The sequence below is a fragment of the Zonotrichia albicollis genome, chromosome 6 (assembly GCF_047830755.1).
Source record: "Zonotrichia albicollis isolate bZonAlb1 chromosome 6, bZonAlb1.hap1, whole genome shotgun sequence".
Classification (NCBI taxonomy): domain Eukaryota; kingdom Metazoa; phylum Chordata; class Aves; order Passeriformes; family Passerellidae; genus Zonotrichia; species Zonotrichia albicollis.
Window position 1 is genome coordinate 32216559 of NC_133824.1, and position 19108 is coordinate 32235666.

General features: G+C 38.1%; 1 protein-coding gene across 9 annotated transcripts in view; it reads right to left on the reverse strand.

Annotated features, from left to right (window-relative positions):
• CKAP5 (cytoskeleton associated protein 5) overlaps window positions 1-19108 on the reverse strand; it is a 53177-nt gene that overhangs the window by 15485 nt on the left and 18584 nt on the right. For 7 of the 9 annotated variants that reach the window (XM_074543075.1, XM_074543077.1, XM_074543076.1 and 4 more), the window contains exons 10-29: window positions 17474-17563; window positions 17207-17371; window positions 16294-16422; window positions 15357-15539; window positions 14339-14452; window positions 13041-13151; window positions 11820-11912; window positions 11085-11270; window positions 9373-9467; window positions 7970-8027; window positions 7763-7888; window positions 7287-7423; window positions 6952-7126; window positions 6319-6432; window positions 4150-4278; window positions 3351-3545; window positions 2573-2708; window positions 1766-1854; window positions 852-962; window positions 451-573 (exon numbers count right to left, since the gene is read on the reverse strand). In XM_074543075.1, coding sequence (XP_074399176.1) covers window positions 451-573; window positions 852-962; window positions 1766-1854; window positions 2573-2708; window positions 3351-3545; window positions 4150-4278; window positions 6319-6432; window positions 6952-7126; window positions 7287-7423; window positions 7763-7888; window positions 7970-8027; window positions 9373-9467; window positions 11085-11270; window positions 11820-11912; window positions 13041-13151; window positions 14339-14452; window positions 15357-15539; window positions 16294-16422; window positions 17207-17371; window positions 17474-17563 — 2559 coding nt within the window. The remainder of the gene's footprint in view (window positions 1-450; window positions 574-851; window positions 963-1765; window positions 1855-2572; window positions 2709-3350; window positions 3546-4149; window positions 4279-6318; window positions 6433-6951; window positions 7127-7286; window positions 7424-7762; window positions 7889-7969; window positions 8028-9372; window positions 9468-11084; window positions 11271-11819; window positions 11913-13040; window positions 13152-14338; window positions 14453-15356; window positions 15540-16293; window positions 16423-17206; window positions 17372-17473; window positions 17564-19108) is intronic. The other 2 variants (XM_026794568.2, XM_026794558.2) reach the window with 1 other exon arrangement.

Below are 19108 nucleotides of genomic sequence, written 5' to 3' on the forward strand. Positions count from 1 at the left end.
ACTTTAACTCATTGTTTTTAAGCTCCAGACAGGCCTACTTATTAGCAAGTTATAAATAACACACATATTTGCACTAATAGAATTTTCCCTACAAATTGCTAAGTGGGGCTGCTCAAAGTAAGTATATTAAAGCATTTGCAACGTATCCTAGAACTCTGACATTCTACCTGAAAACAACTGACTAAGCATAATGATACTTCACTACTTGAAAAATGTAAAAAGTCCTTAGGTTTTTATGACAATGTATAAATGCACAAAATTTGAAAATCAGAAAAGAAATACCACAGTAAGCCCACTACTGATGTATGAAATTCAACTCAAGAATCAGACTCCAAGAGATGGACAGTGGCTAACACATGTCACAATATGTTTAATTCTAAATTAAAAACTAAAGAAAGCGTTAAAAGCCTCCACTTCAAAACTTGTGAACACATTCTGATTTTTTCTCACCTTCAGAGCTTTCTCTTCTCTCATTCTCTGTTCCTTCCCATTTGGGACAATGATAAAAATGGGGCCTGATTTATCATCGTCTTCCTTCAGACTAGGCTTGCTTAGCACCTTCTTTCCCTGTACCTGAAAGAAGCAAGGTATTAGCAGGCAACACAAGCCATACACATGCCTCAGTCCCAGCAACTGCAGGTGTTAGATACTTGCCACCCTCACCCTATGTGTACAAGAGGCAGAGAGAAGCTGAAAGAAAAATGTTGATTAGAAGTTTAGAAGTGTGTGCTCAGCTGCTGTGGAAGCAATACCCATGACAGTGTGCACAGCAGGACCCTGTGAATTATGAGACATCACTCTCAACCAGTGTGCTAGTCACCCACACACATCCCTAAAACCCAACGTGGTACCTGTTTGACAGACTGGCTCTTTGTCAGACTTGAACTGCCCTTGCTGAGGCTTGCATTAGCTTTGGACAGGCAGGCATTACCCTTGGACATACTGCTATTAACATCTGACTGCTGGAAATAAGCCATAGAAAAGTCTTTGCTTAGCATGTGTTAGAAGGTTTGGAATGGAAATTTAAGAGTAAACAGCTGTCTGACAATAAAGGTCCTAATTCTACCAGCAGAGTTCTGGCAGAACACTGCACTGACTTGAGCAGACCTACAACATCCTTCAAGGACTGTTCTGCTCATTCTTACCATGAATATGGACCTATATCAAATGTTCTTGTTACAGCACTACTTCAGACAATGGGACTGTAGAATATTTCTGGTTATTTTTAGTTATATACATAGGACAAACTTAATTATTAACAGCAAAAAAAAAAAAAATTACTGTAATACAAAACAACAGAAAAATCTAACCAAAAATCGACTGTAATTAGTTGAGATTATTACATTTTTAAACATACTCCTTCCCTTTTTGTGCTTTGACTGAGAACTTCTTGCCCTTCATACTGTAAGGTAGAGGTTAATTTCTTTTGATACATAGGTTCAAAATTAATATTCATGGCCCTGGAATAGTAAGAATGAATTCACAATAGCACAAAATCAAAGAGGCCAGGAAAATTTCTAACAGAATGAGTTTCTCATAAGACTGATTTTTGACAAAATGGACTTTAGGAATTAAATAGGTAATGACAAAAGCAGTGATCAGGGAAGTGATATGGGAATGTCTGTCATCTAAGAGTTCAGACAAACATGAAGATTTTTAATAAAAGTTGTCCATAGCAAGAACTACACTCTTCTACCTATAACACATGAACAAACCACAGCTACTAACTGTAAAACTGATTTTACACAAAAGGCAATCAACATACCTTAGTTTTAGAGGAGAGTCCTCCTGCTTTGGCTTTTTTGAGATCAGGCTTAGATTCCATGGTATTAGATCCCAAATCATCAGCAAATGCTGGAGAAACAGTAGACCACTTAAAGTTATCTAGAAGCCCATTTTAGCTTATCAGTTTTCTCAGGACATAAGAAAAACTGTTTGTGGATATAGTATGTTTAACACACATATGTCTGAGGCTTTTAGACTCACTGAAGAAGTCCCTTAAATTCCATGTTAGCATACAAAGTTTTCCTAATTTCCTAATTAAGATTATGGTACTTGGCCAATTTGTCATTTTTCAAAACAATTAAAAAATGCAGACATATATACAGTGCAGGCTAATGTCTAGAGCTGTAGTTGAACCTGGCTTGAGTAAGCTAGCCCCAGCAGTTTGATTCTTCAAATCAATTGTCCCCTAATCCCATCACAGAAGCATTCTGGCTGTCCCACAGTGAACTACACTGAGGAAATAGTCCAGAGAAAAAATAATGGGAAAACATAAAAAAAAATAATTACAATCAGATTAGAATTAGAAAAAATCTCCCCCTTTAGCCCAGCTTGGTTTTAGCTTCAATACCAAGTAGATATTTTCAAGTTTTCAAATAGCAGCTGACAGATGGTTGTGTGGAAAGGAAACACCCTCCTACATTGGAAGCTGATTCAAATGCAAGAAAGACCAGAATCCTAACTATGGCTGAATACTTTTTCAGCTAAGTATGTTTATTCCTCTGGCATGTCAAAAAGCTTCAAAATCCACCATTTTCTCAGTCATTTCCCAAAATGTCAGAGAAGTTACCTGATGCAGGTTGGAATTTGGCTGGAGCTGCTCCTCCTACCCCTCTGGAAGATGCTTTAGCAGGAGGAGCTGGTTTGGCTGGCATGTTGGCTTTGGCTTTCTCCAGCATGGCCAGTACCTGGTCTTTGGAAGTTGGCTAGAGAATGAGAAGTTCAAAAAAGAAGTGATAAATTCAATAATGCCGATCACTAATCTTTCCAATACGTGCTACAGACAACAACACCAAAATTGGTTTGAAACAATCCATGCTCTGTTAAGCATCTTGGACGATGGTCATCTTAAAACATCATCCTTCTCAGATACTTTTGTTCTGAGTTAAAACATCTTTCCCTAAAGATTCTTCTGCAAGACCTATGGGAAACGTGTAAACTCACTCTAGGTGAGTGGTCTTTGGATTTCAGTGGAGTGCCTTCTCACCACTCAGGGGTCCATAAGCCAAAGCAAACTGCTAGACAACATGTTAAAGTATGAGTAGAAAGGCATGGAGTGGGACAGGAACTGGTATGGAAGTTATCTGCAAGTAATTTTTTTTCAGAAGAAAAGCAGAGTGAAATATCAAGCTCTTGAAGTAATAAGCTTGTAATTTCTCTGCTTCAGTAATCATTTCTGAAGCAGAGAAATCTCTAGCTCACAGCTCCTGATACTATTTTCAGTTCCCCTGAAAATAGTCAATGCAGACAAGCTTACATGACTCAAGACAGCATGTCATGAGACTGTGAATAGGACTTAATAGTCACTCATTCAAGATCACATGATCTAATCTTTGTAACAGAAGTACCTTCAACTTGCCAGTGGCTTTTGCCATCTTCTCAAAGCCCAGATGCATCATGAAGAAGGGCAGGGCATCCTGTGCCTTTTTGCGCACATCCCCATTTCGATCTTCAAGGCAGGAGTACAGGTGAGGCACACACAAGAGTAGGTCAGAAGGAACAGAACGGAGGGCAGGCAACTTCTCAGCCAACCAACCAAGAAGCTGAAAGAAAGTTTTAAAAGAAAAGCTTTTAAAGAAGTGTTCACAGTGCTGTGCCAAGGCACAAGAGTCTGAATAGTAGTCCCTCACATACCATTATATTCTACCCAAACATTTTTCAGGCAAATGCTCTTCAACAACATCAATTTTCATATCGGCAAATACAAAAATTAATTTAAGTACAGTTATGATAAGTACAGTTATGTAATGTTAACACAACTATCTTAAAACTTGAAGCCTGGTCTTTTTGAAAGGCTGTTTCTTCCTTTTGAAAGGAATAGAATTTCAGTCATTCTTTTTAATGTCTCCAGTTCTGTTCCATGGTGAATTTAAGGGACCACAAACTAGCTCTTAAAACTCTAATCAAAAATGACAGAAGTTTCATTTTAGAGGCATTGAAGTCTAAATGACAGCTATTATGCAGGAAGAAAGCTTGTTATTAGCCTTTCAAGGTTTAACAACTTTATGTCAGAACAAATACACAGCTACTTCTTTTCCCATATAACGGTAGCATTGGGTCATTTCAGTCTGCATAGATAGAGAGTCCATAGCACATAAGGTTATTTTGATTTGACACACTTAAGAAGTTTACTTGACAGAAGCCTACCTCTTGTCTTAGGAAAGGATTTTCTTTTTTAAGCTCTTCTGACAGGTCTTCCCCTTCCAACCACTCTTTCATACCAGTTTGTTCGGCCCAGGCATTCACAGTTGCCAGTGCTGCAGCACGAACGTTATTCTGTAGGAAGAACAAGATTTAAAAAGAATCAACCTAAAGAGGGGTCAGAAGATTAGGACAGAAGAAGCAATAGTCTTCCTTCCCATGAAAGTAAAAAAGCTTCCACACCGTGGGCTTTGAAATCTCTTTTTTTATTTGCAGCTTAAGACGTCTAAGATTCAGAAGAATTTCATTTTATTGATTTTATCAGCTGTAGTAATCTCTAAATCAGACATTATACCCATCTACCATAACTCCTAAAAAAATAAGTTTAATAAAGAGGGTGAAAGAGAATCTCTAAAATTACTTTTACATGCTACCATTCATTGATGACAATTCTGAGAGCAACTCTTAAAGAAGCTAAAAAATAGTGTTAGTGACTTATATAGCACTTAAATAGGCTGCACACTCATAAATCAGGAATGAGGGAATCCTCTAATTCCTACCAATTTCCATCTTGATTTTTCCAAGCAAAATTTAGAACAGCACCCTTTTTTGAAGCAGCTATATGAAGTTATGAGAACCAGATGGAATATTTAACAACCATGGTTCTTTAAAATGTTATTAGTCTAGACATGACTTTATACATATGACCTTCTCCTGCAGGCTCAATTTCTGAGGAAAGCTAATAATGTAGTAGACTCTTTTAGTAAAGTATCAACCATATTAAATGCAGAAGTAACATCCAGGCATATATGTAAACAAGAAGTCAGCATCCTTGCTTTACCAACTTCTCCCATCTTCTGTCTCATTGAGGAAAACAAACAAATCATGTGCTGCAGATAAACATATGGTCATCAGCCTCTCTGACAAGGCCTTGTGTCCTATCACCCAAATTTAACTTGTCTTCACTCATGCTTCAAGCAGATTACTTTCCTCAATTATTCAGTGAGTCCACTACAAACACACTGAAGTAGGACCCAAAATGGACCATCCTCATCTTCAAAAACTTGACAAATTTAATAAACTAGTTAAATCTTGCACTTGAAGTACTTAAAAAAAATTAGCACTGTAAGAGTGTTCAAAGGAGCATACAATTTTCTGTCAGCATTACAGTGCTTACAAGTTATGTCAGTATTATGCATTTGAGTAACAGTGTCAGTTAATCACAATTGGTCTTACCCTTAAATGACATACTTGCAAGTCTCCTTCCAGTCTGGGGCTCTGAGGAACCTAGTCTAGTGGAAAGTGTCCCTGCCTATGGCAGTGAGGTTGGAACTAGATGGTCTGTAGGGTTCCCTTCAAACCTAAAAAGTTTGGTGACTCTACAAAAGGAGCTTGCTGTTATCTCAGGATAATTGGTGAGTTTAAAGAATTTAACAGTCATATAAGATCTCAGATCTTGAAGACTTTTAAAGAGATATCAATTTTAACCAGGAGATTTTTATCTAGCCCTAGAACCAGTCCAAATCTTTCCTCTGTTTGGGACAGGTAGATCCAGCTTCTGCTCTTTTTCCAACTCATATTCCAAGCAGAGACAGCTGAAGTATGCCATCTTTGATAATTGCCCATGACTTCTGGCACAAGATATTGGCACCTTCCCAAGCCTTTTTACCCATTGCTTCAAAATGCACTTTCCCATGATCCTAAGCTTTATCTTGACACAGTATCCTGTCAAACTCAACACTGATGTTATTTACACAAGCTTGGGTGTCAGCTGGGAATGTCCTCCGTCTACCTACAGTTCCAAGGGTCTCTACACAGTGGCAAAGACAACAGCAATGTATAGTGTAATCCAGTGATACACTAAAAATTCTACAAGAAACTTCACCAAGCAAATCTTGTTCAGTGTCTAAAATACTGTACTTTCAGCAGCAGAAATATGCATATAGTTACCACATTAAATTAAAAGTCAGATTGTTTCACTGGGTTTAGTTACAAGTAGGAAATACACCTGAATGTTCATTCAGGCACATATTTATACTTGAATATTAAATTGTCATTCAGGCAATAACTTTTTTTAAAAAATTGGTAAGCTTTCAAGGAAGTTTTAACTACCAACCACCTTTCAGGCATAGCTTAGATACACAAAAAGCAAAGAGATCTTGACATCTGTCCTACCTTACTATCTCCTAGGACTGTAATGACAGGAATCCCCAAATTTTTCACATACTGTTTGATATTGGGGCCCATTGCTGTTGCTAGTTGCTGAAGAATGCTCAGTGTTTGTTGCACCTGCATATAAGGAAAAAAAAGGTTTTAAATAAAACAGTATTACAAGCATTTGTGCAAAAATTCCCAGTTACACATGGAAAAGAAATATTGCTATATATTAAGCTTTTACTTTAGAATGCCTGCTCAATGAAACCAGCCTTCAAATTCATCACATCAAAAAAACAAGAAATACTCCCACATTCTGAACAAATTAAATTTCAAGTAAAAATATTTTCAAACAAGGGACAATTCACTTTTGCTTCACAAATGAAGCAATGAGTCAAATTATTTTAAGATTTCCTTTTATTACATTCAGAGTAAGGGTAGCTTTTCCCTTCTTTTGAAGCATTTTTAAATGAAAAAGGCAAATATTTGTTAAAATAGGGAAATAAATTATTTGGAAACACACAGCTCACTATTTTCCAACTGTTGATCTAATGACAATGAAAGAGACCACATAGAAATAATCAAGGTTCAGAAATCATGACTACCTTAAGATTTAAGCTGGAAACAACTGAAACAGGACTTTGAAAAACATACCAAGATTTTATTGGAGTCATTGAGACGACCCTTCAGAGCAGCTGGAAGTTCTCCTATGTTTGGCTGTATGAACTTTGCTTCATTTATTATGCTTGTCACTTCATCTAGACCTTCCTTTCTGATCTTCCAGTTTTTATCCCCAATCTTAGACACTAGTTCTGCTGTGATCTTATCACTGCAAGAGAAGAACAGGGAAAGTGCCCATTTACTTAGTGATAGCACTATTAGTATTTGAGTGCTTTAACATCATAGATTTCTGCTTAGAAAGGAGTTATAAATGCAAAGCTTTGAATTGCAGTGGCAATGTATCTTCAGGTGCTAGAATACAAACCTACCCAATATCTGTTCTTGGCAAGAGATCCACAACATCATTCCCAACCTCCTCCTGTTCTTCTTCTTCACCATCATCCCCACCTCCCACACTGTGCCTGGAAATGCCACGAGTTGGAGCTGGTGCTGTCTGTCCTTGCATCTGCAAGCAACACAAAATCAGAAACAACAGTTTTACAATTTTTCATTTGACATTAAAAATAAAACCACTTGTATGATATGAATGCACTGGATCAGGACAGCAGACTTCTAAACCATTATACTACTCAAACAAACCCAGGAACTTTTAATGTTCATAATGAAAAAAAATGGCTATTGAGATAGCTACACATAATGAATTTGCAGCCTTTGTGCACTGTCATATAAACCTGGTTCAACTACAGGCCCATGGATTAGACCACAAAATTGCTACAAACTCCAGCTACTGAAGTTCCAAAGTAGCTTTAATGACACTTGGTAGCAAGAGAGCTCCACTTCATACCTTTTCAAATTCTGCATCTATCTGGGAGAGAAGGGCTGGCTTCTCATCTTCAAAAAACATTCGCAGAGAAGGGCCTACATAAAGATACATTACTCCCAGCAATGTAATGGCAGAAGTCCTCACAGCCTGCCAGAAAGAGGAAAAGGCACTCAGTCTTCAAATTAAGGCCTGATAATAATTCAGGATTAAGATTCTAAATTTACTCACTGGGTTGGTTGCAGCAAGAGCTGTCTTCACATTACTGATGAAAGCTTTGACATTCAATCTGTGGAAAGAAGATGTCTCCCATAAATAAAACACAACACAGGAAACAGCACCAACAAACAAAATCATCACAGTATGTTAATTAAAAAGATACCCCTAGACAGATTTACACAGCTAACTTAGATGCAGAAGACATGATCACTCATAAAACAGCAGCACAGGTACAGAGCCAATGCAGATAGTAGCTGCTTAAATAACTACTGAAAGACCAGTTTGGAGAATAGCCTACTGTGAAAATCAATCAGTAAACAATTTATACAAAAGCCTACTATTATCACAGCTGGAAACTTTCTTAAACTACATAATCCACATGATTGCTAGGACTGAAATATTGAGGAATGAATCAAGAAACATTTTAAGTACCTGAAACATGACTATACAATAAAGGTGAGGGTATATTACTGTTGTGGTGGATCTTTTTTTATTTTGTTAGTTAGTCTCATAATCTTCCAGAAAAAGGCACATTTTTCAAAAGGATATTTACAAGAGAAATAAAGGAAGGTTTAAATTCCTGAATCTTCTATATTATCTCTGCAGCCTCAAATACTGCTGTCCTAGTAATACATCTATACACATTCCATGTTGCAAATACATCTTTTTGGTGGAATTTACTAAAGAAGAGTTCATTTCCCAGACTTAATCAACATCACTATCTATTTAATAAAAGCCACAAAATATCTCAAGACAGGCATTGTAACTGCCCAAGTAGTCAAATAAAATTATATATGCAGTTTTCCCTGCTTAGAGATTTTTTTTCTTCAGGACTAAACTCTATTGACCACATTCAGTTAAAAGACTAGTGATTAAAAATTCAGGCATGCTATCCCTGGATCTGATGGAGAAATAATTTCTCACACTCACAATGCCAGATATAATAACAGCTATTTTGTTGGCTAAAACTTTATTCAACTGTAATCAACCTCAAAATGTCTCCCAAGGAGATTTACAGGCATGCTGGTTATGTACTCTTCTGGAAGTTGTCAGATTCAGTTGTTGGGTTTTTTTCTTTTCCACTATAAAATGTATAGTGGTCCACCTGGGTGCAGGTGTATCCAAGCAGGAGTGTAACAGGCATGCAATATCACAGCTCTGTGCCCACCCCACACCTGTAAGTGCCTTAAGACAAATGCTCTTCAGAGAAGATCAAGCAATGAGTAAAGTAGCTAGTAGTGTAATCGCATCCTGTCGAACTAGTAATGCCAATACTTGGTTATATACTTAAAAGCTACAAGAACATGGCTAACATCAGAGCTTAAGGAACAAGAGTTCAGATGAACAGAACCTTAGTTCCAGATTAGAAACATTTTCATTCAAGTTTCTCTTAGTAATTTACTTAAAAGACTTACCCAGAAAAGCCAAACTCTTTAATTGCATTCGAAAGCCAGTTCAAAGTTTCTGACTGGTTTTTAGGATTCTTCTGAGAGAAAGCCGTAGCCACAACCTGGAATAGAAGAGAGTTAAGTGTAAACTTTAACTGTGAAGACACCTGCAAAAAACACAGGGCAAGTGAACAGAAAAAGCTGAGGTAACAGAAAAGGAAAAAGCAACTGTGTCACTATAGCAGGATAGAACTGACACTGAAGTGAACCAGAAGTTCCTGAAGTACTTAGAGGCAGCCAGAGACACCCTCATTACAGATTCATACCTGCTTTTTAAAAAAAGCATTAGATAATTACTCATTATTACTGTGCCTCAGAAGATCATAGAAGAGATCCTTCTAGAAGCTGTGCTGAATCACATGGAGGACAGGGAGATGATTGAGACAGCCAGCACGGCTTCGCCAAGGGCAAGTCCTCCCTGACCAACCTCATGGCCTTTTTTGGCAGAGCAATTACATCAGTGCAGTTACAAATACCATATAGCTGGACTTCTGTCAAGCCTCTGACAAGGTCTCCAACATCATCCTTCTCTGTAAGTTGGAGAGCCATGGGTGGACATTTGTGGGTAAGGAACTGGTGGAATGATGACATCCAGAGGGTAGTGGGTTAAAGGCTCAGAGTCCTGATGGACATTAATGGCAGGCAGCACCCCTCAGGGATCCATACTAGGACCAGTGCCATTTAACATCATAAATGACAGACAAAAGGATTGAGGGCTTCCTGAGGGCAAGTTTGTGATGGCCAAGCTGAGTGGTGGAGTTAACACACCTGAATGACAGGAGGCCATCCAGAGAGACCTGGACAAGCTTGAGAAGTGAGCCCATGGAAACCTGAAGAGATTCAACAAGCCAAGGTGTTGCACCTGGGTCAGGGCAACTCCTGGTATCAACACAGGCTGGGGGATGAGTGGAGAGAGAGTGTGTGCAAGAGAGAGCATCCAGTCCCTCCAAGGAGGCTGGAGCAGCAATGTGCACTCACAGCCCAGAAAGCCACCTGTGTTCTGGGCTGCACCAAAAGCACTCTGGCCAGCAGGGGGAGGGAGGGGATCCTCAGAGCATTCCCTCTGCTCTTGTGAGACCCCACCAGCAGTGCTGCATCCAGTTCTGGGACATTCAGCACAGGAAGGACATGGATTTGTCTGAATGAGTACAGAGAAGGGCCACCATGATTTAAAGGATGGAGCACCTCTCCTATGAGGGGAGGCTGACAGAATTGGAATTTTTCAGCCTGGGTAAGGCTTTAGGGTGATCTTCATGTGGCTCTTTAGTACTTGAAGGAGGCCTCCAAGAAAACTTTTGAAAAGCTCATATAGCGGCTGGACAAAGAGCAAAGGCTCTGAACTGAAAGAGGAGTTGTGGCTGTCCCACCCCTGGAAATGTTCAAGGCCAGGCTGGATGGGGCTTTGGTCTAGCAGAAGGTACAGCTGCCTAGGGGGTAGGGGGAGGACCTAGATGGTCTTTAAGGCCCCTTCCAACTCAAACCATCCTATGATTCCATTTTCAGCTTTAGAGAAATAAAGATTTAACTTCTGCCTGAGGAAGCACCTTGAAAGCAAACAGATCACTTTCATGCAACAGAGAAAAACCAAAGATTTGGTATTTACTCCTCAGACTGAAAGGACACCCTACATATTATTTCAGATTTTATTTACTGAAAGAATACCTTTGCTGCTCACTCACCTGCTCAGCAGTCCATGGCAACTGACACGCTTCTGCTATTGCTGTCATGGCCTCTTTTGCATTAGTTCCACATTTCACATCACCAACCTTGTCTACAAGACCATCCAGCACAACCTGTGCTGAAGTTTTGGAGAAGTTTCCTTTCTGTGCAATTAATGCAACTATATGCAGTTTCATCTGCATCACCTGCAATGTCCAAAACAGCGAAAAAGTTACTCATGTGTTTGTGCATTTTAGACTAATTTTTCTCATTCTATATATCTACAGATACATATAAGAATTATAGGTGGGTAAATACTAACATATGGACAAAATTTGTATTTGCATATATATAAACACATTTGAATATCTAGAAGTATTTATGCACACAGATATTTTGTACACACACAGGTGTTTTATGTGACTATACACAAAAACCGTGTACACACACAAACACAAACTATTATATATATATACACAACCATTAATAGTGGGCTGCCATTATCTACTTTTAGAACTTATATAAATGCACATGTATACATATACATCTAAAGACAACCTTTAGATACCTTAGATGACATCTAGAGTCTCAACTCTCAACAGAAATAAAATCCAATTTGAGAGTTTATTGACTCACTGATTACAGTGAGTAAATCAGTGTGGCCACAGTGACATATACACTTACAGCCTTTTAGCTGGAAACTGCTGTACATTAACAAAAACAGGCTATTTAGTTACCCAAGGATAATACATTACCTGAAAATTTGTTTCCTTCCAACCAGGCTTCTTGGCCAGCATTCTTACTAGGGCTTGGCAAGGCATTTCACTTCTTTCCATAAGCTCAACAGCCTAAAAGATAAACATTAAGTTAGCCAGTGGGTCACAAATTATACAAAACTCAAACAGAAGTTCTTAACTGTCCTCAAAGTATTTTCTTAATACTGAATTAAATTAGAGAAAATCTCAGCATAATAATTTACCTGAAGAGCAATTTTTACAAGGAGTCTAAGGTACTGAACCAACATTTAACCTACATACCCACATCAATACTCCTTTAATGCTTTTTAACAAATATCCTTAAGAATCACTATTGGCCATTCCAACCCTAGGAATTTAACACTTAATTAAAAAAAAAACAAAATCCAGGAACAGCCTACCTGCCCCTCAAAAAGCTGCTTTTGTTATTAAGATGAAGTATATTATGCAGCTTTCATGTTGGAATGTTGACTACACAGCAGAGATTAATCCTGAATATGATCTAAATTACTGGAGTTTAGCTGTTAATCATTCAATTGAAATGGCAACATTTTAATAAAGCAGGCATCTGCAGCAGCATTTCAATGCAGCCAGTCACCATTTCCCAAATGAAGTTCATCACTTTTCCCATTTAAATACTAAAAACTCAGCCATTACTGTACTGGTGTCATGGTATGAACTACCTGTACATCTACAGTTGAAGCTTTTTTTATCAGTGACTACATGAAGCACTTTCCACTAGCTGTGAAGACTGCTAGCACTGTATAAGCCTCTTAACATAAAAATTTCAACTGGCAAATAGTTGATTATAATCAATTGCTGCCTAACACACACAGCAGGAACTTCTTTGCAATAGATCTGGCTTAGTTGTTGCAAAACCTTTTGTTTAAATCTAGCTACCTTTGAGACCAAGCTTTACAATTACTTGGAGTTTTAAAAATACCTCTAAGTATCCTCAATCAAAATACAACTATTTTTGACAAAAGCATAACTGTCTACATTAAGGTAAAATACTTACTCCACCACTGTCATGGAATTTAAAGTAAATAAGCCATTTGTGGCTTTTTCAAGTTTTGTTTAATACTTGATCCATCTGAAGTGCTGACATACAACTACTACTAGTAAGTATTTCAGGAGACTTCTCAGGCCTAGAGAGCTGAAGAAATTATTACTTATTTTCTCTTTCCTTACTGCCTGTCTTATCAACTGTTCCAAACATACCTTCTGAAACTCCTCCATGCAGGCAAGCCTCTCTTTCCAGTTACCACTGTCCAACTGCTGGATACAAGAAGCTGGAAGGACAGCAGCAGCTTTCTCTTCACATACTTCCATCTGCAGCCAGATCAGAACAAAGTTAACACTCCACTGGATCCCTTCAGAGGAGAGCAGCAACCTTAAGGACAGGTAATATACTGGACTGACCCTTGTACTGTGGTACATTTACAAAACAGGAAAAGGGTTCTGTTGTAGATTGAAAGATTTTTAGTATGGATTGTGGTTTAGGGATCTTATGGGTTTAGAAAGCTGCTAAAATTGCACTGCAACAGAAAAGCAATCTCTGGAAAGTATGAGAAACTGTGCAGACAGTCAAAAATAATCTTGAATACCAACTATCTGCTTAAAGAATCAAGCAGAGGTAACCTAAAATTTGCAAGGTAATTTTGGATCAAGTCTGAATAAACACTGACGACAACGATTCCGAAGTTAATGAGGGCAGACAGGTCTTGTCTCCATTTTAGCAAAACAGAAAATAAAAGCTATTTAGTGATAAAAACTTCCCTTGTTTCACTGGTGTCTGCATCATCTTCAGGAACTGTATTCTCATTTTCTACTCTATAACTAACAATATAAGCTGGATACACAATAGAAATTATTCACTGTAAGCAACACCCCAAATATAACTATAGTTTGGATTGACAGTCCAAAAAACCTGCAGATACACCTAGCAAAGCTCTAATAGCTGTTTTTACTGTTTGAGCCACAGATTCTTGGTTGGGAACCAGGTAAACTCAGGTAAGTAGGTAGAAGATGGTCAGCTAACATGCAGAATTCAGTAAGTTTTTTGAAATGTAACTTCCTATGAACAGCATAAACATATTAGTTCATTTAATTATTACTTTATTTCACTTCAGATTTCAATGAAAACTCCAGAATAATGCAAACTCAGGCTTTTAATACCAGACTCCTTCAGCAAATCATGTGTCCTAAATTACATATGAAGCATCACTGTTTTTTAAATTTCTTCCTACTTCAGGGACAAAAACATACCCTGTTATAAGGTATAAGCATGATTTATTGCTCACTGTCTTAAATGACCTGGTGCCAACAACAGCCTGAAGAACAGGTGTATTTACCAAAGTCCCATTTCACCAGTTACCAATTTATACCTACTGCTTTCCCTTCTCCTAACAAAAACAACCTCCATGAAAAACTCTGTAGTACCTGAAAAACTGACTAACCAAAGCTGCAATCTTTGGTTACAGAGGGCTTTGTATTTTAGACAATAGCAGAATACTCACAGAGAGCTCCGACTCAAAGATTTCTTTGGTCTCAGGACCCTTCTTGCCTTTAGGCCCAGCACCTCCTGTACCTGCAGCTGTAGCTGGTTTGCCTTTCTTCGGTGGGCCCCCAGGCTAGGAAGTAAATGGACAAGTTAGCCAAGATCAAATAGCTCTCTAGCTCACATATCAAATGAACTGCTGTCTTTCCTATACTACATTTCTGTATTCTGATGTCAGAAAAATGTGTATTTCTGATAGCATAAGAACTGCAGGCAGAGATAAATTAGAGCTTATTTAATTATGTATTACTTTTAGACTACAGGTTTTACAAAATATAACAGGACAATGGAAGATAAGAAAGGAAGGAATTATGTATTTGTGAAAGTTCAGGAAATAATTACTTAATCTGTTTTCCTATGGATACTGGTTAGATACTAAACTTGTGACTGGTGTCTCTTTCTCAGGTTATCTGAGTACCAATAGATTTCAAAATTTTATCTATTCTTTGATTCACTTACAGGTATCCCACCTGAAGAACTAAGCAGCATGTTACAAAGACCACTACTGCTATAAATTTTTAAAATCCAAATAATAATATTAAAGAAATACAGGCTAATAGTTCAAATTACTTCAGAATATACAAAGGAACAAACTAAAAACTATGCTGAAAAAATACCCAATACTTAATTAGTAACCTTGCTAGTTCCAAGAAATGTTGACTTCAGCCAAGTATTATATCACAGAGCACATCAATGTTACAACATCTGAGGCTTCTCTGCATGTCTCCAGTCTTTTACCACTATTTTAAAATCAAAATCTGGTATTGAGACATAAGTGACAAGACAGTTTGTATCATTAAAAACAGATTTGATTACATTCCAAAAGTCACAGATTCCTTTTGCTGTTAGGCTCACCTACTCCTGTTAAAGGACAGTGATAGCTCAGAAGAGGCATATGTTCAACAGGCCACCTCTGATCTGCAGTAAGTAACTATTTGATGCAATTGCAGACAGCTGATTGTCAGACAGCCTCTCACCTTTGCTGCAGATGCTTTTTTCAGTGGTCCTGGTTTGGTTGCTGTATCTTTTGTTTCTTTATCTCCTGCAGGTCCTGGAAGAGCAGTGGTCTTTCCAGTAATAGGCTTGCCTTCTTTTTTCTCAGCTGCTCCTCCTGCTTTTTTCCCATAAACCAATTCTACCTTTTCAGCACACTCTTTAATCTGCCAAGCAGAGGGGGGAAAAAATAAAGGTGGGGGTAGAAAGAAGCTATTTAGCTACCACAATTGGATGTACAGTGTCCTTTTACCAGCAGTGGCTCAAACTTGACTACCATGGAAAAAATGTGAAGAGTTTAGGTTGTTTGCTTTCCAAGACTTTGTTATCTGGTGTTCCTTTAACATTAAGGTTAACCAGCCAGTGGCATCAACCATCACTGTATTGCCAAAATAATTCTCCTAGTTCAAAATGAAGTGCATTTATATACTAAGAAAACATTGACATCCTAGGGATACTCACAGATGCTCGAAGACTAAGCCTGAGCATCTCAAATTATAAAGTCTTCATTCAGTCAACATACCTGCCAGCTTATGCAAAAGTATAACAACTTTGTTGTTGGGAATAAGTCTTTAATACCAAATCCTATCTACTAATACAAAATTAGACCATATGGTTGTGACCTAAAAGCTTGTTTCAGACAATGAAGTGTTAAAAAAACCCCTCCATATTACCACCAACCAAAACCACAACTAAATCTCACAACCCACTTCACAGATAGTACAGCCAGATAGTTTATGTGAGAATCAAGAGATTTTCAGATTCCCTGCAACATCAGTAATACTTAAGTAAAAAATACATATCCAAAAATCTGTGCTGAAATTAACTAGGCTAAAGCATCATTGTTCACCTTCTCTAGCCTAAGATGCATCTTAAATGCATAAATGGAGCCTTTTTTACAACATTTATAACAATACTCACCCGATCCAGCTTTAGTTTGTCCACATCTGCTAGAAATGGATTCACAGCTTTCTCTCCAGCTACTTTCAAGGCAGTGCCTAATGCTTCAAACCCAGCATCTCTTACTTCAGGTGCAGAATCATTGATATGCTATAGAGAAAGACAATTTATGTCATGTGACTTGTGGCTCATGTCTGAACATATTCTATACAAATCCCCCCCCCTATTTAGAATCTAAATCTACTACAGAGCAATCCTTGACATTCCACTGCAGAAAGAAAAAGGTTGTTTTACACTTCTGTTTTCCTATGTATTGACCAAGTTTACTTTTTCTCAGATACAGCCATTTTCTCATCTTTGCCGTTTTCCCCACAAGAAGAGGTTGAACATTCATGCTTTAAACATCATGAAAGTTCATAAAGAGCTTAAAGTTCTGCAATCTTGTCATAATCTCAATTTTTAAAGCCAGGGATATTGCCTATACCAAGGAAAGGATTGTTTGCAATAAGAAAAAAGTATGTATCATTATAATTTACATTGATAAATGCTCTAGTGCCACTGCTGTGTATGACTCAATGATGGCTGTTCTTTTATTCACAGGAAACAACAGCATTCCAACAAAAACTTAGAGATGTGTGCAAAATGCAAGTGACGGTGTCTGGGATAATAGTTGTAAATCACTGTCCAAATCTACTACAAACATAGTGAGTCTACAGCTTCAAAAAAGCAAAGATAAAGGAAACCAAATTGTCCCCCTGAATGCCAGTCACCTTCAAGTTGGACACCAGCCAAAACTGACTCTGAGGGCTACATAGCACACAAGAACTCTTTGGTGTCTGTGCTACTTTCAGGTCTTTCTCCCCAAACAATCCAAGGCTTCACAACAACAGTGCTCAAGTCAATGCCAGAGAAGTATCAATTCCTTCTGCTTTACCTTGAGAAGTGCAGCACAGAAAGGTTTTAACAGGCTTTTTGGCAGAGTAGAAGGTGTGCAGTGTCGGAAGCTTCTTGCAATGAAAAGGGATGTTTGTTGCTTAATTGTTGGGTTTTTGTTGTCCATGACTGCCAAAATATCTTCACTTATGTTCTGCAATGTGGTCTACAGTGTTGAATAAAAACGTCATTATTTCAGTAAAGAGAAAAGCAAATCAAAGTTCAAGACCAATTCTCAGACAGTGAGGAAATTTTCACTCTTACTTACTGTAAGAAAGATTGCATCAATGGCCTCCTGCAGCGCCTGCACTACCTGGGGCTTCTTCTCTTTGAATTTCTCCAGGATTGTTGGAACAACCTATGAAAAAGGGAACAAAAATGTCAGATCCCTCTCCACTAATACAACTGGAAAGCCTGATACTCTACCCCATGCTACTTTGCAGAGAAGCCAGTAATTCAAACCTCTCCACTGTACCCCTCCAGAAGTACACAACAGTAGTCCGAACTAGTTTACTCTTGCTGTTTTCCAACATTAAACTCATCCCAGTCACTCTATTAACAAATAGAGATTTTTAAACAATTTCAAAACAAAAGGCAGACCTACAAGTTCAAAGTTCACATAATTACATATTATGGAATTCTCCTGGAATACAGAGCAATAGAATGGAAATGAACGATTTCACAACATAAAGGGTGCTGTGCTGTTGCATTCTAAGAATCCAAGAAGGAATTTAACCTGGCCCCTCTTTCCCAGCTTTCTGACAGCACTAAGTATGGCTCATTAAGGAAGTCCTCACCTGATCTGCAGCTGACAAGATCAAGATTCTAAAGCAACTGGAATCCTCTCTGCAGCAATATTTTTCAGATCTACCACCTTGAAAAATCACATCTGACAGTAAACTATGTCATACTGAAATTTGACAGCAATTCCTACCTAGTCTAGGTGCTCAGACAGTCACTGCTAAAAAAACCAAACAAATAAAATATTCAAGGGGGGAAAAAAGTAAAAATAACTACACTGCAGATGTGCCAGTAATATGAACAGGTCCATAGGGGCTCTGTAAGAGTAAGGATGCCTGTCACTGAGCCAGAAACATGCTGATCTTAACTGTGGAAAGCAGGCTATTTTCAGGACTTTCATAAACATAACAGTTCATATTTTGGAAGCAGTCAGATACTTTACAGAAAGTTATATGCTCTTGTATAACAAAAAATAGATTTGCTTTCTACTCTGAAGCTCACTATGGGATCCCAACCTCTTGTGACATACTGTGACCTAGGCTCAGGTGGTATCTTGGGCTGCAACCTCCAAATTCCCAGTTCACAGCCTTCAACACTCAAAAACCTGCAGATAATACAGATGGCACCACAAAGACCATCATACATGCTACTGCAGAAGCTTGATACCCCTGCCCTCCACAGAGAACAGAGTCATAAGGAGGAGATATTTAAAATCATTAAGCCTCTGTTTTAGAAAATACTGACAGGCAAAATGGGCATTTTTTAACATGGAAGTTAGAAACCATAGCCCATGTGAGAGGGAAAGAAGAAAAATTAGTCAAGGGGTACAAATGCAGTCAGAGTTGAAGGTGGCATACATGTATTCAATTACAGTGAGGAGATTGCATGCATGATTTCACTCCTCCTGTTGGAACACAGACTGCAGACTAGCATTGCAGTCCTATATTTAAGTAACAGAGTTTATAATCATACAATTCTAGCAACAATTCTGGTTTTTAACGCTTCAATGCCCACTCTCAGGAGAAGTCTATATCTTCCTCAGAAGTAAATAAATCCAGCAAACAAATCAAGTGAACTGCTAAAATGAGTACTGAGATTATGCAATTCAGAGCTGCCATTACACTACTGAAAAAGTAATTTCTTCTCAATGCCATTTCCTTGG